At 36.5% G+C, this 24225-nt stretch overlaps 1 protein-coding gene across 2 annotated transcripts in view; it reads right to left on the bottom strand.

The window, feature by feature from the left end:
* AUH (AU RNA binding methylglutaconyl-CoA hydratase) overlaps positions 1 to 24225 on the bottom strand; it is a 112765-nt gene that overhangs the window by 45657 nt on the left and 42883 nt on the right. For both annotated transcript variants that reach the window (XM_064642814.1, XM_064642815.1), the window contains 2 exons: positions 14330 to 14422; positions 13359 to 13415 (listed from right to left, as the gene is read on the bottom strand). In XM_064642814.1, the coding sequence (XP_064498884.1) occupies positions 13359 to 13415; positions 14330 to 14422 (150 nt within the window). The remainder of the gene's footprint in view (positions 1 to 13358; positions 13416 to 14329; positions 14423 to 24225) is intronic.

The following is a 24225-nucleotide window of genomic DNA, read 5'->3' as shown; positions in this document are numbered from 1 at the left end:
TTTAAAGATACTCTGTTTCAACATCCACTTAAAAAAGATTTCAGTGTTTTCCACCCTCAAATGCTGCTAGACATTTAAGCAAGACTAACAGAAAACCAGATTAGAAATAAAAGCTGCCATTCACTTACACCAACTTTCCAAGGCACTATGAAGAAGGGACATGTTTTCAACTATCATTGCTCAGCCACAGAAGTTCAGGCCACAAGTTGTCTGAAACCAAACACTTTGAGAAAAACACTACTGATCATGAAGACTGAGACCAAAAAAGTAGCAATTCCATCTGTGATTGCAAAGGCAATGACAGCAGATCAGCTATTGTTGATCTATACAGTTCTGCTGAAAGTTCCATCAGAAATTTTAATATCTCTAATATTACATGAAGCTCCTGAGCTGTCTTAAATTAGACCCCAAAATACCTCAAAACCAACAAACAACAACAACCTCCACCCCCTCTTCATTATTAAGCTTTAATCAGTGACCAAAGATCAGTTTTGTACAAGTCTAGAAAATCCTTTCCTCATATATACCCAAGAGTAGGGTTTACTACATGCAGTGATGATGCCTGATACTTTAATCAGAGCCAGCTTATTGCTATAGGCAAAATTTAATTTTTCAAGATAGTGGATTAAGGGCCAGGATGCTGTGCAGCTTGTACCATGGGGAATACTAAATGAGGAACAGGAGAAATATTCAGATCAAAAGTAAGGCAAAAGGCTCAGAGCTAGGATGCAGACACAGAGGGGTATCCCTTTAGAGCTATGTTTAATGATTCTCTACTGCAAAAATAGAAAAACTGAAGATACCAGCAGCATTGCTGAACAGCCAGCTGTGTCACTGCACAGTAACAACTGTTTTATGATCACTGAACCCTCTTCCCTCAATGGCAGCAGCAAGCTTGACTTTCCAGGGCTCTGGCCCATGCAAAGTAGAAAAGAGCTAACAGCTATTTTCATATCGAGGACAACCTACGAGTGACTGCCTGCCATGCCTGTGGCAAAAGACAATTCTAATTTCAACAGAAACACTGTGAAGGGTGGGGACGAGAATAAAACTGAAACACCAGTAAATTCAAATTACTAATCTTCCTTTATTTAGTAAGCATGACAGCAATATCATAATGTGTTTTTTCAAACAATTATGCATCATCTACACATGTTGAATTTCTGTACTGTTTCAAAGGTAACCAGCATGGTTGTCAGGTGTAGTACTGTATAATGTGGTGTAAAACCACCACTTCAATCAGTTATCTCTGTCCAATAGTTACTTATTACCAGTATTTTCCTTTTGATTAAGTTGTTGCTTTGTTTTCATTAACAGTCAGACTCTTCTACATGATTAAAACCAAAAAATGTTGCATTGAACAGATATCCTATAACTAATCACCTGGTAGGGTGACCATGACTATTTCCAGATACTTCCTCAGCCTCTGTTAAGCCAGTGACAGATTGCAGTTATTAACAGGTCAGTGAATAAATTAATTCCAGGGCACTGAAAATTATGTTCATGAAATGAAAAGTGGCCTTGCTGACATTGCATCACTATTTCTAGACAGTGTGCTTGAACACCAAATAAATCTCACAACTTGGATGAGTGCCAAAAACTAGTGACCTAGTTTCATTAGTGTGGGAAAAGACTAGCAATTGGTCCTATGAGAGCAGATTACCAAAATAACTTCACACAAAAGCATTCCATAAAGAATTTTCTTTAAATCAGACGTTTTCCAACCTAACAGATCACCAAAAACCTTGCCCTCCCCCCCAAAATGCCAGTCTGACATACATTACATTTTAAAGTTAAAATGCACTTCAATTACTCATACTGACATTCCTATACAAAATTCCAATTAGACCGAATAAACATTATCTTCTTTCCATCCCATTATCTCTTTCCATTTCATTCATAATAATTTAAAACTGTTTAAAATCAAAACAGCACTTGCATTTTCAGTGAAAAATGTAACACTTCAGGCTTAAACAAAGAGTTTTACTAATATAAGTAAGTCTATTTTTAAGCACACAGTAATCTGCTCAGTAATCTTCCTTGATTAAAAATTCCTTGGCTTCTCTTCAAAAAACACACTGAGTATGGATGAGCTCAACAGCTGTCGACATAATTTTTAGGAACTTAGCAAGTATTGTTGCGTCTATACTAGCCCCCATTTATACACTCCAGCTGGTCCACCAGATCCCCACTCCCAGTCCTTCTCCCCCAGAAACATCTATATTGAGATGAAGAGATTTTGAAGAGGGGAATTTTAATAACAACACACAGCAGAAGACATTTCGTCTTCTTTTCATCTTTCCAAAGCCTGTTGCCTTCTGTGAATTGCTTTCCATTCATTAATCCAGCAAAGTGCAGAAGGCAAATTGAAATACTATAAGAAAACTATTACAGCACCCGTAAAAATCCCAGAACATTCTTTCATAAGTCAGACTAGAACATGACATAAGTAGTGCAACGCAATTAGTTTCACCCAGCAATCCCTGCTTACACAAGTCTTTACTAACCCTTGCCGATGACAAAACCACAACTCTTCCCTGTGTGCTGTGAACAGTTGAGGGTCACTTGCACAATGGCTTATTTAATCACCTCAAAATTTTGGGGTTTCTTTTATCCTCCAGATTCCCTCTGGATTCACAACTACCGGAAAAAAAAAAAGTACCAGAGGATGATCATAGATTTTGTAGGCTTTACTGTGGCAAACGCTGATGATGTCAATGGAAATTTTGAGCAAATAATGACATGGAGACCTGTGACTAAGTTTTGGAAGGACATACTCATCATTTAAAATTTCAAAAATGCTGTGGGAGTATCTGGGGAAAAAAACTGAACAGACTAAAAAGCTAGCTGCATGGTTATGTTTCTAAAACCCATACTAATTATTTTAATCTTAATAAATAATTCCTTCAAGAGAATCAACAGGAAAATTTCAGCATCTTACTTCTTTCTCCTCAGTTATTAAAACTTATTAAGTCCTCATATTTGCATCTCCAACCTGTCTTGTTTCTCTGCCAGTAACCTCCTGATCAGCATGCATTTTTTTTTCTCCTTTTTATCTCCTACACATTCTGTCTTTGCTTCTATGCTCAATCTCTTTGTAGGCTCCACCCCAAGTACTTGTACAGGCTGTGGCAGTATCATAACTACATGCTGTCAACTGCAGACTTCACAAAGGGCAGGGATGGGAGACACATCACAGAAGCTGAGTCACTTTAAACTTAAAGGGTGGCTTATGGGCTGTTTGATTCTCACGTATGGATGTCGCTTACCTCACCTGTGAGAATCATGCAGGTCTCCCAAACATACTTTTTAACTCATAACTGAAAAACACATTTGGTCATCACTTCTACAGAACTATTGGGAACTACTAAGTGATGTGTAATATGATCAGCTACATAAAGTTTGCATCCAATGTCTCATCTTCACCATCTTGTACTAAATTGTGTCTATCACTGTGCAGATTAACAAGCTTCTTAACACTACAAGGAGTATTTTCATCACCCTTTTTACACATCTCATTTAGTGACAAACCAAGAACTAAAATAAGGAGTCTATGTTTCTTGAGCTGTCAATGTACAGAGACAGGACAGCAACTAAGACTTCCAAAATTGCCTAGACTGTATGAATAATCTTCTTTACTCCTTTTATTTTGGTGTATTCAATTGCCCTGGAACGTTTCTCATGCACACATACTGAGAGTTTGGTAATGACATATTTCTGCTTGATTCTGTCACTGACAGATAAAATTAGATTTTTCCCTCGTCATCTCAAGGAATTAGAAAACAAGTTCCCAACACAGACTGACTGACTTATGCATTTTAATCTTCATTCATCATTGACTCTTTAAGGTTAATAATTTTCTCTACTTCACCTGCTTATTTTCTCTGTGTTTCCTAAAACTCCTAAGCAGTTCTTTCTCCTTACCACTTGTGCTACTGTAGATAGGAAGAATACAGAAAAAGCTTCATTAGTTTGTCAAATGGAGTGCATAAGTGAAGCTACAGGAAAAAAAGGAAATTATTGAGACAATATTTAATCTCTGACAATGAGCTGAAGCAGCAATGAGTCTCTATAATAGACAAACATGGAAAGGTAATCAGAAAAGTTAGCGAACAATAAAATTCAGAGATGCTGACTGCGGAAGAAGCTGAGCCTAGAACTCTGAAGCTCAGTATTTTTGTTTTAGCCAACGTCCAACAGGAGAGGTTAAGACAAGTCAGTAGATATTAAGTTTAATTTGTCTAAAATGCAGCTTTTATTTTTCCAAAATGCAGTTCTTTTGAATTAAAAAAAAGCAAAACCAAAACCAACCAACCAAACAAGAAAACCAAACAACCTTCAGTAAGCCAATTTTTAAAAGAAAATTTAATGCAATTGTATTTTCCATATGCTGCAAATTTTTATTTTCGTCATGTCCCACTTTTCCCCAGAAACATCAGCTATTTTTACTCAGTCTTCTTTTTGTTCCCACATAAGCTTAGTAATGAGATACGGAAAGAAAATAATACAAAAACTTCACACGAAAGTGTGCAATTAGAAGTTTTTATTAGGATTTTCAGTGAACAACAGAGCCTAAGATGGACACCAGATCCTGTTTTCAGGACACATTTGGGGATCACAAAGGTGGTCTTGTACAAAGTACATCAGGCTTTGTACAACTTTTAAAACTAGTTCCAAACTGTGCAAGGGGGAAATCACATCATCAAAGGCATTCATGACTGATCCTTACCAGTGAATACAAAACTCATTCACCTGATCAGGTAAGTGTGTGTAGAGATTCTTTTATCTTTTTAACTGGCTTTGAAAAAAATAAAGGGTTCCTTACCTAGCAGTGTTTTAGATCATTCTTTTATTTGTTTACTTTATTCTCTCCATGCCCTCTTCACTTGAGTGAATATAACCTCCTTTGCACCTATGCTATGAAACCTACTGTGAATTCCATGGATGTTGTTACAGACTGCCTAAACCATAATTTTATTTGGTGTCATACTATTCTATATATGTAGTAAGAAAAATCAAGCTGCAAAAGCTCCAAAAAGTTTCTGTTTGCTTTCTTTTTATACCTTCACTCCTTAGTTACCAACAACACAGAAATGGTCCGAAAAGATACAAATGTGATACCCATGTTCACTGAAATAGCACCTGAACAGGACTTAAATCTGCATTATTTTAGGAGGATAGAGAAAAACAAATCATTTGTTGCATTCTTTTCATTTTTCTGGCTGTCATTCAAAAATGAGCAATCTATCAATCTCACAAAACAATTTTCAAACTCATGAAAGCACTCTCATATACCTATAATGAGGAAAGGAACTGACAACATCTCAGGTTGTAAGAATGAATTTTAATAAAAACAGTATTCAAAAAATCAGTCTTGATATAAAGAGCAATGTTTTTATTCCCTCAAGACATGACAAAGGTCCAAAGAACATTCAACCATTGGTTGTTGCTACGGTTTGCTTTCTCCATTGGTGTATTTTACTAATCTCAGAACTTCTATGCTTTGCTTTCCAAGATCAAGTGCTCTTACACTTCCTCTAATGCTCAGCTTGGCTTCTGGGGCTCTCTTTTGTCCTTGTTTTACTTCTTCCCTCCTCTGCAGCATCAGGGGACTAACTAGACACAGGACATTGGAGATGCAGCGCTGACACTTATGATATTGAACTTTCTCAAACATTTGGCTGTTCATTCTGATTTACCAACAGAACATCTCCAAATTTAGGTCAGGAAGAGATGTTCTGCCATCTCTGCTAGCAGAATAAACTAGAATGTCAGAAGTGGTCAATTTCTTACACTGAACTTGACATTTCAAATATCTCTCTATACAATTGCAGTCACTTGGGACACTCACAACAGCCTTGGATACCTCCTTTTTCTGTAGGAAGTACTAGCTGTGTTTTTAATATGGATTTGGAAAGTGTTCTACGACTAAAATGCAAAGGGAAAAGCACAGATTGTTCTGAGGTTCAATCTGTAAAGGTAAGTATTGGAGATACCTGCTTCATGCAGAAACCGGGGGCAGTTCTGATGACACAGTTCCAGCATCTCCCCTTATGCTGAATGTTGCTACTACTTGTAAAATATTCTATTTAAAGAGATGAAATAATTTTGTATATGAAATTTGCAAAACATTAGGTTTATGTACGGAGCTTTTGCAGTGTTAGTATTGCAAGACATTTTGCAGTTTTGCCTCAACATCATTGCCACTACAACTGATCACAAAGCCTGGGGGAAAATGAGTCACTTGATGAAAATCAGTTAATTCTTATTTAAGAAAGGGAAACTGTAAGAACCACAATTCTCCTTAACTTACAGAAGCAGAACCAATTCACCCTCCTCTAGAAACATTCTATATATTGTGTTTAATTGCTTTGAGGAAAAAGTGGATGTTAAGACATCTGTTTTCTATGCTATTAGCAATGTCTTATTTCAGGACATTTATTTAACACAACTCATAAAATAAACATTAAAAAATATGAAAATGCAACTAGAGCTATCTAGACCTCAGATGACTGAAGAAAAACAGATAAACATTCTTGGAGAACTAATTCAGGGGGTTTACTGTATCAAATCTTAATAGGATTATTAAATGCTCAACAGTCACTGTTAGACCACAGTAAAAAAAGAAAAATTAAAAGTTTTTCTTAATTTTAAGTCAAAAAGAAGAAGAAAATGCATATGCTTGGTTTTTCCACAGCAAACAGATTTTTAAGCACAGTACTGATGAGATGCTGAAGATGTTGATTCAGAAGCTTGTCTTGTACTAGTATTTAATTTGTGAACTTTACAATACTAAAACTCTGACAAAAGCCTGACATAAGGAAACAGAAGAAGTAATAGAAGTCGAAAGAGACTTTATGGACTAACTGAAACAAAAAAGAAACAAACTCAAAGTTTACTGTTTCCCTTTGGGGTTTTTTTTCCCAATCAGTCAGTCAGTTGTCACAGAACTAAGAGCTGAACTTTAAAAATGTAAGACTCTTACATTGGTGTCCTTATCTAATGCAAGAAAAAAGCAGCCTATGTAAGAACTCAGGAGACCATATGAAAAAAGTAGAGAAGAAAAGAATAGGCTAGTGAGGGTAGGAATAAAGATGGACCAGACAGGTACAGGATTACCCGAGTAAGATATATAAGGTTATACAAAATAATCAGATTTTTCTAAGTATCTCTGTAATGATGTACTGTCATGTAGCACCTACATGCAGAAAAACTTCACTAAATATAGAGAAGCCTTTAAGTCCTACCTCAGACACTACCACAAACAGTGACACTGGAATTTTTTCAGTATTTGTCAAATGCAATTATTCCTATTCCTCTTGAAACTGAAGTATAGAAATCTAAAGAATATCCTATCAATCTATTGTAATGTGCATCAGATTTCAACTTGAAATGTCTGACATTCAATATAACCTTTACACTTGCCCGAATTGGACAATGACTGCTGTTAGCAAGATCACATTCTGTGTTTTTCACGTCTGGGAATTCCCTTGACATCTTTATCATCCAAAACAGAGGATTTTTTTCAACTCTAAAATAAATACTGCAACAGAGACCATAAGGTTGTTTTTAAAGCCAAGAATTAATACTTTCAGAGATAAGGAAAATACACTATGATTACGTAAATCTAGATTTCATTTTTACACTTATTTTCTTCCTGTGCAAAGAAAACTAATATTTCAGTATTCTTCCATTGGAGTTTATAATCTTATAATCCACATGTACTATAATTTCCCCAAATGCAAGTTAAAGTTTAGAAAAACAGTCAAAACAATACTGTTACCAAAGTGGAAAGAGAAGAACACAGAAATGCTTTCATTCCATCTCTCCCTTGTTCTACATTTTAATGACAAAATCAGTCCAGGTTGTTATGGCATGAAGCTTCAGTTTCACCTTTGGAAAAAAGGCTTCAAAGCAACTTTAAGATGCAGAAAGAAGATATAGCTTATTTCTTGGAGTGTTAACAGAGTTGGTTTTTGTTTCTTTCCCTTTTTTTTTTTTTTTAAGTCTTCTTCATAAAAAATGCTTTTAAACCGAACATTATCAAGGAAAACATGATCCCAGGGATTGTGTGCTGGGTTTTTATTTTAATAATAAAGAGTGGAACACAGTTTGGTAATTAAGTAGTTGGATTTTTGTGAGGAGCATAGAAGAACAAAGGCAAAATGATGATGAACTGAACTAAACCTTGCAAATCAAAATGCTTTCATAAACAAAACAAATAGAAAAAACCAGTGACAGCTATACAAATGCAGGCCAGTAGCTACAGTTTTTATCCAGCAGGGTCAACTTATCTGCTGACACAAGTGTATTAATTTCAGTGAAGTTTTATTATTTTATTCTGGTTTGGTTTTTTTTTTTTGGTGAAAACATAACTGTGGATTTATACCACTACCTTTACCTTACAGGTGACACTTTCACAGAAATAAACTGCATAAAGGAAACACAAATTATTTTTTACATATATACCTGTCTTTCCCACTTCTTGTTATCACAGAATACTTTCCCCTGTCCAACTAATATCTCTCACTCTGTTAACAGAGTAGAAAGTTTATGTATATCGTTTACAAGCATTTTTGTCTCCTCACCACAGATCCATTACTGAATGGTACATAAACAAGATACAAACAAATAAAAGCAGATCTGCCAGCAAGGTATCATCTATCAATTGCAGACTTAGTATGATATCCATTGTGAAAATCCAGAGATAAAAAAACAGAAATACATTATGGACAGAGACAGTTTTAAAAACTTACAAAGCAGAAAAACAAAGGACTTCAACAAACTAATGCTCCAAAAGACAATTTTTGGCTAAGGAGAAACTTGTCACTGAGAAACACTTCCTTTGCAAGTTGAGAGACATCAGAAACTATATTCAATTAATGACAGATGTTTGCTTTCTTTTTACTTCAGTTTGGGAAATAACAACAAAGAGAAGGAATACTTTTTTGTGTGTGTGTAAAAAAGACTCTTCCTACACTGAGTTCCATACAGACACAGAATTATACAGAAAATAACTTGTTTAATCAGCTTTTTGACTAAGAGATGAAAAAATTATAACTTCTTTTAGAGATGAACAGGTTCGAGACAAGTTACTCTGACAGATAACAAGCACTGCCTTAAAATGCAAAGCTAATGAAGTCTGGTTTCTCATGAAATCCTGTCTCATACAAACTCATTGCTATCCAGTGAGATGAGTATTCTGATTGAAACATTATCCACAGCTAAGACATGCATGGCACCTCCCTCCTGTGCTCTTTCTTTCATGCCCAAGAATAGGTTAGTTCATGCTGAAACTTTTTCATCTGAGGACAATAAAATTTTCCCTTCATCTGGCCACCTACTTGTAATAGAATTCTAGGGACTGTCTTTTTTTTGCAGCCTCTAAACCACAAATTAGACCACAACGGGCTAAAAGGCACCAAGTTCACAGGCAAGAAAACTGAGGAAGGGAGGGGATGAACAGACAAATACACACTCTCAAGTACAATACAGCAGAGAAGAAACAGTCTAAGATGTTCCTGGACTATGTGGAAGATAATTTTCTGACACAGTTGGTACATAAACGAAGAGGCAATGTGCCTCACTGCTGTTTGGGAAGAGAGAAGGATGATGTGAGGGTCAGAGGCCATCTGGGGCACAGGTGATCGTGAAATGATAGTTTTCAGTTCTCAGGGCAGTAAGGAAGTGGGTCGGCGGAAATGCCACCTCAGACTTCCCAAAGTCTTTGGCCCGTTCAGGAGACTAGTTGACAGAGTCCCTTCGGAGGCAGTCCTGAATGGCAAAGGTTTTCAGTAAGGCTGGACATTCTTCAAGAAGATCCTAAAGGCACAGGAAGCAGGCTGTCCCCATGTGCCAAAAGAAGAATCAATGGGAAAGAAGACCAGCCTGGCTGGACAGAAAGCTTTGCTGGAACTCGATAAAAAAAGGAGATAGTGTCTGGCAGACTTTCTTAAGAAAACAAAAATCATCAATATTCATTTTCCACCATCAAGTTACCAAGCAATTTTCTCTCTGTTACACACTTCCACTAGTTCTCTGAATCTTGACTTCCTTATTAGACAGTGGGATGTACTGAAGAGAAAAAAGAGAAAGGTTTTCTACTTTCTCTAGTTCACATTCTAGCAGTTAAGCTTTTTTCCATAGTGGAGAGAACTGGATTTAAATATCCGAAGGCATAAGAATAATCCTGCTCCCTCACAACCTGAACAGCTGGCCTGTGAACTATTGTATGTATGCTGTCTGCTATGGATGAATTTTCCAAGGAGATCCAACCTGCTCACCAATACAGTATCAGCAATACAGCATGCTCTATAAATGTCTGCTTGGTTGAGACCCTCAGCAGACTTAGGAGGAATGATTCATTTTGGTTCACTGCAATTCAGCCAACCACCACTCAAACTTATCCTTTAGAAGGTTGCAGTACTTCTGTGCTTATTCAAAAGCAAAATTTCCTGCACCTGGGATATTTCACAGAATCACAGAATATGCTGAGTTGGAAGGGACCCACAAGGATCATTGAGTCCAACCCTTACCCCTGCACAGGACCATCCCCAAGAGTCACACCATGTGCCCAGGAGTGTTGTCCAAGCATTTCCTGAACTCTGTCAGGCTTGGTGCTGTGCCCACTGCCCTGGGGAGCCTGTTTAGTGCCCAACCACCCTCTGGGGGAAGAACCTTTTTCTAATATCCAACCTAAACCTCCCCTGACACAGTTTCAGGCCATTCCCTCAGGTCATGTCTCTGGTCACCACAGAGCAGAGATCAGTGCCTGTCCCTCCTCTTCCCCTCCCAAGGAAGTTGTAACTGCAGTGAGGTCTCCCCTCAGTCTCCTCTTCTCCAGCTGAACAGACCAAGTGCCCTCAGCCGCTCCTCACATACCTTCCCCTCAAGGCCCCTCACCATTTTTGTTGCCCTCCTTTGGACACTCTGTAATAGCCTAATAACATTCCTATATTGTGGTGACCAAAACTGCACACAATATTCAAAGTGAAGTCATTTGTGTTACAACTGGTTGGTCACTAGACAGCACCTCACTCAGTCTTCTGATGACCACATTTCACAATCGGATGGAATAAAACATAACGTACAACAAGGTCCAAAATATGTTCAGCTGATATGTCCTGAATCTGTATTTTAATACTATTCTAGTAACATTCTTCTAACACAGCTTTTCAATTGTATTTCTGTAGGGCTTTAAAAAGCAGACCTCCCCCAAATAAATAAGTTTTGCATATAGCTTCAAATACCCACATTAATTATCACCCAAGTTAAAATTTTTACATCTATCACATACTCCTGGCAGCTCACAGAACAGAATAAACCAGTAGTTTACTATAGCATAGGGACCCAGTTCAAAGAAGCAACACAGTTTGTCAGAAGGTTTCAGGTGTGCTACATGGCAGCAAAAACCTCTTAATGGCTCCAGCTCACTTTTCAGCTCCACTTCCCAGTTGTTTTGGCTCAGAGCAGCCTGAAGTAAACATGTAAGAAAACACTCACTGTAAGAAAACATTCCATTAACCCATGAAACCTGTGGTTCAAGTGTGCACATCTGGCTTCTCTACCTAAATGAGATATGCAAAATATTCCTTCACTCAGTCTTCACTGATCATGACAAAAAGCATGATCAGTTACTCTTCAGATGACGAGATTTAAAAGGGATGAACCATTGGGATTGCTCAACAGAACAGGACTGGTGCAAGGACAGGCTGAACAGGAAAAGGTTGTGATAAGCTCGAATGCAGTCGGCAAAAATAGTCGTAAGAAAGGCTGATATGAATATGGAAAAAAATTCATCTTTGAACATACTCCAAAATGTTTTAAGTTTAAAAGGCAATGTAACATGGTGAAATCTGTCACATTTTCAAGGAGCTGAAGACATATGCCAGAATCATTATTTTAGGATGAGAAAAAAAAAAAAAAAGAAAGATTTTTCAGACCTTAGTCTTTGAATAGCAGTAAAATATTCTGAATGAAACTAACAGTGAGTCAGTTACCTAGCATTTTAAGGTAAGAGCATAGAAGTTTGAAACATTTATAATTAACTGAAGACAGGGAAACAAGATAACCTACAAAAGTTGAATAGTTTTCAGCTTTTTCTCCGTATACTGAGAAATTTGACCTGACCTTCTTGAATTGGAGCAAATGTCTCCAATACTGTCCTGCTGTTCTTAGAAGATGGAGTCGAAGGACAAAGAGGAAAAATTTTCAACATAAGCAACATAAACTCCTGTTTTTTTCTTCAGTGGGACTTATTGTCAAGGCATGTTACTTCAAGACAACACCACTAAAAGGAAATATATCTTTAAAATCATCTGCATTATTATCTTTATCCACTGCTAAAAAGAGACCAGCCTTCAAGCACAACTCTGTTTTCTTTATGTATAATGTAGCTCAGAACACAGAAAGCATTGACTGAAATCACATCTCAACAATAACCATAATAATACAGCATCTGAAATTGTACAATAATTGTCCAGACTAGTCAGAGGATGGGATAGTTTTATACACAAAGGTCATACCAGTGCTCCCATTAGGGGGGTGTTTTTACAGTTCTTTCCACACAACCTGCAACGGTATCTGTTAGAACTGGATATACTGCTTTCGGAATAGGTTCGACCCATTAGAAAGAAAACAGGAGTAAAGAAACAAAACAGAGTTCCCTAGAGCTTCCAGAAATTAAGGCCAAAAGTCAAAGGAATGCACTTTTTTCTAAATTATTGTCCTTTTCCCAGACCAGCAAATATCTTAATTCAAGTAAAACGATTTATACACAAAATAAAACCAAAAGGTTTTGTAACACACAGACCTCTCTGAACGTTATTCATTACACAACTTGCATTCACCCTGAGTCCAGGAAAAGCCAGTCAACTGGTCTTCCAAATAAAAAAGAGGTCTTTGACTCCAAAAATTTCACAGCTATACTATCACATTTATTCACAGCTATACTTTCATTTCTCTACAACCAATTTAAAATCAGCATGAAAACAGAATTCGAATTTTAAAGTACCAAATGTTATGTAAAAGTGGATCATATTTTAAATCACTGCTTTCGTACACTGACAGGTTTTTTCTCACCTGACCTTTCACAGAATTTACAGAATCACCTGTCATTTACAGAATCACTCAATATTGACTTAGTTACTGAAGACTTTGTTTAAAAACATAATATGCAAGTGCTCCTCCCTGAAACCAAAAAATTATTTTTTTTAAATAATACCAGCACTAAGCTGGAAAACATGCTATGATCCTTAATAGAAATATAAAAATAACCAGAAACTCATAAACAGCAATTCAAAATACTAAGATCATGTGTTATTTAGTTATCCACGGCAGTAAAAGCAAAACACTCATACCTGCACCTGGAATGATTGCCAACTTCGTTTCAACTAGGCCCATTTTAGCAGAAGAGGCTAAAAAACAGAATGTGAAGGAGTTCTTACCATAACCATAGGAGACAAAAAATCTACGGAAAATACGTAATATTATATATGACCTACAAGTTTGTTAATTTATTACATTTCCTTGAAAAAGAACAATAAATCACTTTAAAAAGCATTTGTTTATAAAAATCTTCAAATAGATTCAACTGATCTGCCATTAGTAAAAGATCCAACTACTTCCATCAAGGCAAGTTCTGTACCTTATTAGTTTTCAGATAGCAAAGTAAGCAATTACAGAGACTTGCTTCCAAATGTAAAATACTAAAAGAAAGAAGCTGCTATTACTTAACGTCTTAAAATGGGGTAGAATTCTTATCTGATTATTTGAATTCTTGAGGTGACAGAATATTCTGTAAGGTCAAATAGACCCCGAATTTCTGGTAACAGTTCAGGACAAAGTTTCCATTTACTTTCCATCAATTGGCTTTACAGTTCTGACAGCTTATTAGCTAACGGTGCCCCTTTTCAAGTGTTGCTGTCACTTTTGTAACTTAATTTCTTGTGTAATAATACTCTCACTAGCAACTTTTGCTTTTTGCCTGCACCCTGTTTAGACAAAATGAAATCTCCATCTAGAGCACTTCAAATTCATAAGAATAAATAAAATATGAAAATAATTACATAACCCTTCTGGCAATACTGATAAAATGAGGGTCATAAGAATAAAATAAACATGTAATAAAACCAATCCAACTATCAGTGATGTTTGAAATTAAACAATACCAAGTACTTAGACAGGTTTCTGCTTAAGTCCTTTAAAACAATGGGTTATAAACAATGTCAAATAGAAAGTAAGTTTTATAAGACTGTTGTCAACAGATGGATTAGTTAAGCCATCTGTAACACTAATAATTCTATATTCTAAAAACAGGATTCAGGCCTACCTGCCACCCGTATATCACAGGCTAATGCAAGTTCTAGGCCACCACCTAAGGCTGTTCCATCTATTGCAGCAATAGTAGGTACAGGCAGATTGGCTGAAAAAGAAAGCATCAGTTAAAACCAGCCTCACAAAGAAGATCTCTGAAACACCATTTCATAACATTTCGTTCATTGTACAGTCACAGTATGGGAAAAGACTGTCATCAAACCAACTGTGATGAAAAATTGATTGATCAGCAACGCTTTGGGGAAAAAAAAAATTACCCTGCCCATCACTCTGTGGCTGAATAGGTTTGCAAGCCTTTTTCTCTGGCTTTGGCTCACTTTTTACAAAAATCTGAAAGTAAACTTCAAGAACGTAGATAGCAGAGCTAGACAAACAAAAAACAGGGGTACTTGGAAAAAGCACTTAGATAAACAGTCCCAGTTGGAAGGCAGGTGTCTCATCACAGTCACCTGCGATGCTGGCACAGCTGGAAGCTCTCTGTGCCTTAACACTCCCAGACCACCACTGGCAACAGTGGCCACCACTCTTGCCCCTTTCCTCCTGTAAAGCAGCAGCTAACAGCTCAGTGGAGGTGGGAAAGTCTTCAGTCTGACAAACAGATGCACGTGCTGTCAGTACAACCATGGCATGGTTTGTACATAATTCATCATCAGTGTTCTGACACAGGAGAGTCATTCAAACATTAAGCCTAAAGTACTGCCCTTCACCTTCTGCAAGTTTAACTTCTCTTCATCCTTCTTCACCACCAACTCTAAGTTTGATAAAAAAATGCATTTTCACTTGAGAAATAAAATTGGATATTACAGCTTTAATTATATTTAATATAACATTTACCACAAGCTATCAATTTTAAACTATACTCAAACAATATTTCAGTAGTACATTGTTGCTATTAAAGTTTCAAAGATAGTCAAAAGCAATTAATCAGCTGGACACTTGGGTGTGCAGCTTGTGGAAATGTTAAGCCAGCTCCTGACAGCAGTAGCTTTTTCTGCAGATGTTAAAATAATATTTTCTTTGTTTTAATGTTTCAATTACTTGAATTCAAAGACCAGTTCATTCAGTTGGAAACTGAAATAGAAAAAAAACTTCTGTCAACATATAAATGAAAATGAAGTGTGAGAGACTTAATTCCTTTTAAAATCTAAAAGGATAATACAACAAAAGTGATTAATTTGATGTATTAATTACAAATAATACTTCCTTTTCATAGTGAACTAGCTCATTCTTAGTTTTAGAAATTTTGCCACCTAGCTTACCTTTCTCCTTTGTGACAGAGATACTTCAGATAATTTAATTTTTAAAAAAATCCAATTAAATGTTAGTGTACATGAGCATGTCAATTAGTATACAAACCTATAGTATACAGAATATACAATTAAATGAAGGCTATTTTAGTTGTAAATTTACACACTTTTATGATTAACAACTAATGAAATATCCAATTGTCTTTAAGAAAAGAACAAAAACACAGTAAAGCTTTTCAATATCATAACAGATGTTTTAAACCAAAGTCCCTTGGTTGCTGGTTTAGATTATGATTAATAGTGATTATCTGAATCAATTTCAATGTCAAAAGAGATGAGTGACTGTTTGCAACACCAGGCTCTTCCAGTGACTTAAAAGAGCTCAAGGTATCCATTATACTTGCCATCTACCAGAAGGCATAAGAGACAGAGGAATAGGAGTAAAACCTGCTCTTTCTTTATTCACTTCTTCTTAGTGATATGGAAAGGCCACTCTCACTTCCAGCAGGGCCAGGTTGCTGACAGAACCTAGTTAACCCCGTCAACACAACTAATTTGCCAAACAGCCCTGCAATCTTGCTAGCTGACACAGCCAGCCCTTCTCTTAAAGGAACAGGCCTTTGCCATAGGTAAATGGAAAATAATTTGCCTGAGTCATTGTTAACTGCAGCTTCCAGCAGTTACTGCCCGTATGAATGTTCCAGTTATCAGAAATTGGCAAACAGTATCTTGAGCACTATCTGCATGACTTTGCAGTACTCCAAGGCAGAATACTTTCCCCAAGATAAGCAAGTTCCAGAATTAGCTATGGTGCAATTCAAGTAGACTATTACACGTGGAAATGAAACTTAGGAAATGAGCATTATAAACCGGCTTCGTTTCAAGGATTACAGCCAGCATTCCTATAAGGAAATAATAAAAATTAATAATTCAAGGAGAGAAAAAGCAGTTTGATAAAGCATGTTAGAATCATCACTTCCCAAGAAGTGAATTCTAAAGGATCATCTGACGTGGAAGTTGACAATGAATGAAAGGCAAAATACAAATTCTTTATAATAGCTTGGTGCATATCTCTCAAATGAATTGGAGAAATTAATCCTTTTAATATGTTCCTGTGAAGCATCAAAAAAAAGTAACACAGAAATAAGATAGCAATTGCTCAGGACTGTAAACTGAGTTTCTAGGCTATTAGAACTTGTAACCAAGGGCAAAGTTTCTTGGAATATTAATATTTTGTAGCACAAGAGGCATTTTACTAACTTGAATATACAACTGCCAAAACTGTTGAGCCCATAACAAAAACAGAGATCATGTTTGACAAATAATGCCCTGTAGACTTAACTGAGTCAATGCACTCAAATTTTAGGAACAATAAATTATGTAAATAGACAAGTCAACCTCCAAAATTATTCTACGTGACAACGCTCATTTGCTATGAGTGATAAAAAAAAAATATTTAAAGCTTTGCCAAGATGCCTAGTGGTTTTATTCTTTAACATTCCACATTTTTGCCACACTTTGAATAACAAAATATAAATTTCAGGAAACTTGTGCACTACTAATCATTATTGCTAAATTCTAGATCTGGTACAGGTTTAGCAATGTGCAATCATGAGCTGCAGAGTGAAGTCAAAAAGGAATTATATATATATATATATATAAAAGAAACAAATTAACTAAACTAAATGTGAGTGTACAACACACAGACAAGGGTAGACCATGTATATAGACAGATTAATGTTGTTGTTAGAAGTAATTAAAAAGACTGAGTAACAAGCAGCATTAAACTTTAGTCAGAGAATTTCACTGAGCTACCACAGTACATCAAAGTGTGGAATATGAAGAACGCTAAATAATAAGATAGTTCATGAATTAATTCATAAAAGATTACTTCACACATCTATTGTATTGTAAAACATGCTGCAAATTCTGTAAAGACATTTCCATTTTGCATGCAAAACATGTCCCAAGCAAAAGCCATTCAAGACATTATACAGGTACAGTGACCAACAGGTAAATTGAAGAACTTCAATAAGAGAAACTACACTTCGTAACATTATATACCCAAACTAAACCCATAAAAAGGTCAAACAAAAGTTAGAAAATATTATATACAGCAATATAAAGAAAGGGGCCTGTTTCCTACTCTGCACTGACTGTGAACCTTCAGCTCAGCTTCAGGAATACACTCCTGCTAAACAGATATGTCACATGTAGTTTTAGATTAGGCTGACCAGCAGCATCTTGTACACTTTGGATACCTCCTGCTCTCCTGTGACTTTCCATTACTGAAACATATAGAATAGAGTAAGCTAAACTCTCCCACAATTTTGCCATCAGTACAGGGTGTCAAAGAAGGAGCACTCTGCAGTTAAGTACATAAAAACACATGTAATGTGTTGGAAGTAATTTCAAAGAACTACAGTTTTTCTGAAGCAGGTAATGTTGTTTCACCTTTAAGTGGCTTTCCACATGATGTCCACTGCTGGTGACTAACAAGGGATTTCCTTTCTGCTTAGAGATGATGATATGATGAACAACAGGCACATAAATACAGGCATCAGGTCTGGAGGACTTGACCACTAAATAGTTTCTCAGATGTGTGTCACAAAGCCCACACAGCTGATTCATATTACTGCGGACACTGATATTCCCCAAATAGAAAGCAGAAGTTGCCTGGATTCTACTAACCTGAATCATATCTGACTATTTAGTTCTCTGACTAATTCATTAGGAAAGTTCTTATAAAATTACAGCTATGTAAGATAATAGCTGAGATGGAACTGAACTACACGTGACACTTTCGCAGTAACTTTCAAGCAGCCTTTTTCACGATCTCACTTTCTCACTATTGACAGAAAATAAGTGGTCTGATCAACCAGGAAAAATCTACTTTCCACAGTTACTTCGGAAGAAGGAAGGAAGGAGTGCAAGGAATGAATACATAGACTAAAACCAAAACAGCAAAAATTTATATATGAAAGTAGCCTTGCTTTTATGAAACATTATATGCAGTATATTTCACATAACAGGCAATACACACATTCTTTAGATGGTGTCCAAGGACTCAAAGGAAGACCTATCACCAATACTGGTCTCTTACTGATAGTTCCTGAAACAGGCATCAGAAAAATAATACAGTTATCCAGAATTCCAGACTTCATGATTTGTGCTCCTGGTCAACCTACATGAACTTGTCCAGATTGATTAAATTAAAATACATAACACCCAGAAAACAGAGTTACTGATGCAGAATGTGTCAAAGAGACCAACCTTCCAAGAGCATCTCCCTTGCTTGCCAAGTAAATTTATACCTGTAATATTTTCTGTTAGCAACTGTATCACATACTCATAAAAAACAAAAAAAAATTCCTGAGCAAGGCACAAGATATTGTGAGATGCAGACTGTTCAAGTACCAGTGAAGTATATGAGAATCACACATTTGTAGCTTGGTAGCAGTTACAATCAACCTGTAGGATAACTGTAGTATTCCTTTCTTATAGCTAGGATATAGGAGTCATCATTGAAGAACTGAAGTCCGGCAGGCATAGAATTCAGTTTCTCCTGAAGTAAAATGTTTGTGCTGTTACTGCAGCAACAGTTCATGATTCCCATGAATCAGAAAATTCCATGAAAGCCCACTCAAGCCCTAACAATGCACAAATTCTATATGGTCCCCTAGAGACAATTAACTTCTATTTTTGAAGTACTCTTTTACAGATTAGGACAAATATATTCTATTCAACTAATTTTAACAGTCAGAATCTGGTATTTAGGAACATTCAAATGCAGCCCCATTTTAAAGCTTGCCTTTTTATCCATTTGATATGAAACACTAAAATAAAGACAGTCACCTTAACTTCCCTAGCTAATCCTGTGTTGTCCTATACCTGCATAATGTTCAAAAAAGTCCTTGTTGTTCATCCCTCATCTTACTTCAGTGACCTCTGGCAATCAATCATCAGAAAGAACAGCTATTCAGACATAAATCAGAAGCTGGTTACTACCTCTGGTACCTACCAAACCAGATTCATAAGCTTGACTTGTCTTTAATTATGAAAAGAAGAATTCTTTTTTCCTGGTACTGACTGAAAAGAAAGTAGTGAGAGTACTCTATTTGCCTCAAAAACTATGAGTGTCCAACTAAGACAGAAGCAGCAAGAGAATTCAATTTTACATGACAGTGGAACTGAGTTCCCACAGAACCAAAAAATAGATTGTCCAACCTATTTATTTCACAGGTGCGTTTCTGATTATTTGACAAATAAGGCTGATTAGTGAACAGCTTACTAGGACAAGCAACATCAGGGGTCATGTCCAGCAGCTCATTTTTCCTTCTGAATAATGGATTTCCTAGAACATAAAGCAAGGAAGATGAATTGTCTAAAAATACCCTGCATACTGTGAGTATGATATGCATTACTGGAGGAAAGTATGCTATAAATTGAAGAACAGATTAACAGTTCCACAATTCATTATCTAACTCTAGCAGATTGAGAAAGTGTGGCAAATATCTGCCTACATACATCTGCAGCACATGAGAAACCTTTAAATCACACGATAGCTGAGGCTGGAAGAGACCTCTGGAGGTCACCTGGTCCAACCCCTCTGCTCAAGCAGCATCACCTTGAGCAGGCAGCTCAAGCTCATGTCCTGATGGCTTTTGAAGATCTCTAAGGAGGAAGACTCCACAAGTTCCTTGGGTAACCTGTATGAACGCTCAGTCACCCTCACCCTCAGAGTGAATAAGGACTTTGTGATGCTCAGGAAGAATGTTCTGTGTCCCAGTTTGTGCTCATGGCCTCTGGTGACAGGAGATAGCCCAGCTGCTTCTTCTTAACACCTTCCCCTTTAGACATTTCTATATTGATGAGATCACCTCCTGAGCCTTCTTTTCTCTAGGCTGAACAGCCCTAGCTTGGTCAACCTTCCCCCATAGGAGAAATGCTCCAGAGCATTCATCATCTTCATGGCCGTTCACTGGACTATCCAGTAGCTCCATCTTTGTCTTCTGCTGGGGAGCCTAGAACTGGCCACAGTACTCCAGCAGTGGCCTCACCTGCGCCGATGAGAGGGAATGAATCACCTCCCTCAACTCCCTGGCAACATTCATTGTCAGCCCATTGTAGTTCTTTGCCACGAGGGCACAGTGCTGTCTCATGTTAACTTGGTGTCCAAAGGACTTGCACGGCTTTTCTGTGAAGCTGCTTTTCATATCATTACCCCCAGCATGTACTGGTGCATGGGGTTGTTTGCACTTTCCTTTGCTGAACCTAATGAGGTTTGTGTCAGCCTACTTCTCCACCTTGCTGAGTTCCCTCTAAATGATGGCACAGCCTGTTCCTTACACTTTTATGCCAGCAGCAAACTTGCTGAGGGTACACTGAACCCTGCAGTGGCCCCTGGGATACACACTGCTGGCTAGGGGCCTCCAAGCAGACTTCATGCTGCTGATGCCCAGAGTCTGCATCTATTCATTTAGCCAATTTTCAATCCACTTTGCTGCCTGCTGACCCAGTCCATCAGTTACTTTATGAGAATCTTATAAGAGACACTGTCAAAAGCCTTACTGAAGTCAAGGCAGAAAATATCCACTGCTCTTTCCCCACTTACGAAACCAGTCATTTCTTCATAGGTTATAAGACTAGTCAAGCAAGATTTCCCTCTCTGTGATTCCATGTTGACTACACCTCACAACTTTCTGGTCCCTCATGTGCCCAGTAGTAGTTTAGTTTCCATGTTTAGTTGTTCCAGCACCTTTCCAAGGATGAACTTTATTCTACAGATAAGAAAGCTCCCCCTCCATGTTTCTTAGTACATTTATACAAATGTAGCAACAATAATGGAGCCTTCAAGTTAATAAAAGGAATGGTCACATGCCCCCCAAATGTCTTAATAGCCAGACAGAAGAAACAGAAGTCACATCTGAAGAGTACAAGTGTTAAAGAAAGAATTACAAATTTTAGGTTTGTTACTACAAAACAATGCACTCATTTACATGGTCATTATTTTCAGTGTATATTCCAACTAGCAATAGCTTAAACCCACATAATACTGCAAGTCTATGTCTGATTCCTACACCAAGAACACTGAAAGAAAGGTTCAAGACCTGTTACTTTACAGTCTCCTTATGAACCTTATATCTGCAAGTTTTCTGGTTGCAAGTTAGAAAAGTGTTTTCAAAAGGTCACGGATGCAAATAGGAATTTTGAGTCAGCAGTAATGATTATTTAAAACCACACCCTAATTTGCATAATAACTGGGAACAGATCATAATTTGGCTTTAAAATAATTAAGTTCATGCCTAGATATTCTTATCTTGTAAGTCAGAATAGACTTCTCTTCCACCTGGGCACTACATAGATTTTTGATCTCCCTTGGTGATGTGACTCTTCATTGTAAAAATTAAGATTTTTTTTTTCCATTAAAAAAAAATTTAAAGGACATAAACGATGCACCTTGAGTGGCAAGTAGAGGTACACCATATGCAATTTTGATATTTGAAATATTCTTTATATTAGGAATATTATAATCACAAAATTACACTTACATATTAGATAATTTTTGTCATAGGAAATCAGAAAAATAATTGCAACACAATACTATATCTTGATTCCATCTTAAGGGACCTTTTCCTGAAGAAAAATAATAATGCCAAGATGGCATATTATCACTGGAATGTCAGGTTTTTTTCAGGCATTTACCTTACCTTGCAAAATCTGTTATCAAGTCAGTGGCTACAACAGTTTGCTTGCATTTTCAGTTGCAACACTACCATCAGGAAAAGACCTTTCTATGGGGGGGAAAAAAGCTAACAGAAACCAAATACTTCAACAAATATTTCCATTCGTTCTGTAACACTAAGAAAACCAACCAATGAATGTAGCAAAATATGAAAGAGTCTGAGAGAGATGTCAAATCTTCCTATAGGAAGTTGAAGTTAAAGAAGATTGGTCAAACCATTGTTTGCAAAAGGCAAGTAATTAAATGCTGCAAAGCTTTACCTCTCATAATTGCAAAAAGAACGAAAAAGCAACTACTCGAAGAAACTTATATGTCTTAAAATATTTTAAAAAAATATATCCATCTGCAAAAACATGACCACACACTCTTAATTCTGAATAGGCTATGTATGCATTTGGACACACACAGCTTTTTGCCATTCATTTGCTAGAGTACAGCTGTGAAAAGCTTTTATCTACCCTCTAATTCCTGTGCTCTGGATAAGAAGCTTAATAGACTGCAACTGTTAGTAGAGTTGTTTGAACATCAGTGTCTTTGCTTTAATACCTTCAAAGTTCAGGCAGACAATCAACAGCAGTAAAGAGCTGCATAAAAAAAATGAATTTTTTTAATGCATTTTAAAGAAATTTTGCTTTTTAGTTAAAAAGGTTACTGTGCATAGCTTACAGTTGATTATTAAGCAAAAGATATTAATAAAATTTTTCTTCCCTTTATTATGACAACAGCTAAAGCTCCTCACTCAATCCCATTAATTTCCCAGTTTCCTCCAGTGATTACTCACTCTTATATATGACCTAGAAAAAAATATTTTTGAAAGACAAAAAGCCAATCAAAACAACCTTAATATAGGAGTATTAGGAATATTACATTCCTATTTTTTAAAATTTTCTATTTGCTACTTTATTGTGGACAGGTAATAGAGACACTGTGTTTTACATTCTTGATAATAGAAACAGAAACTGGGAAACTAATGGGAATGAAAGAGGTGCTTTAATCAAACCATTTAGCTACAGTTTGCTATAGCCAACTCTTCCATTATTTTCTTTTTGTATTATATAAAATTATTTGCATGTTTCATTCATCTTCAGTGACACACTTCAGTTTGATAAACAGATTCCTCAGTTTCATCATATTTCCTAATGTTCCACCTTCTAGTCTTGTTCTGCCTTCAGTAAGACAATAACGACGTAAAACCCAGGTGACAGAATCTACTTTCTGTGCAAATGAGTAAAAGCTTTGGATAGGAGAAAAATTAAAATTATTTCTTGTATTTCTTACCCTTACTAAGTACATTTAAGAATTTATTACTAACACAAACAGCAGAGCACATAATCAAGCAGTGAATTTATAAAACACGGGGGATAACACCAATGTTAAATGAATTCAGTTACCTTTTTACATTCTACTTCTATGTAATTTTTTTTATTTCCTAAAGCTCACACAAAATAAAACTCAAACTACAGTCTCTACATAATATATACACACAATACATATGCACAGCTATAATCTCTAATATAATCTCTGCTAAGAAAATCAAAAGGGATATGTTTTTCTTTTTTTTTTTTATCATCTACTTGTCTGATTTACAGTATGAAGACAACACAAGCATCCTTGTTTGATTCAATGCATTGCCCAGTCTAGTGCTAAAATACCTTTATTTCTAAACTAGCACAATGTATCAAACAATAGTTTCAAGACCGCTCATTCACAGAATACTACAAAACACTCCCTAACATTTCACAGGAAGCATAATTTTTTTTTCATTAACTAGCTTGGCAATATCATCAAGCCAGTGCATACCTAGGCAAAGGGTGTGTGCAACACAAGACTAGAACATGCTACTCTGAAGTCAAAGCCTCATGCCTGGGCCAGGCAATGACATTTGGATTTCTTAGACAG

The sequence above is a fragment of the Pseudopipra pipra genome, chromosome Z (genome assembly GCF_036250125.1).
Source record: "Pseudopipra pipra isolate bDixPip1 chromosome Z, bDixPip1.hap1, whole genome shotgun sequence".
NCBI lineage: Eukaryota > Metazoa > Chordata > Aves > Passeriformes > Pipridae > Pseudopipra > Pseudopipra pipra.
This window is presented reverse-complemented; position numbering and strand designations above follow the sequence as displayed.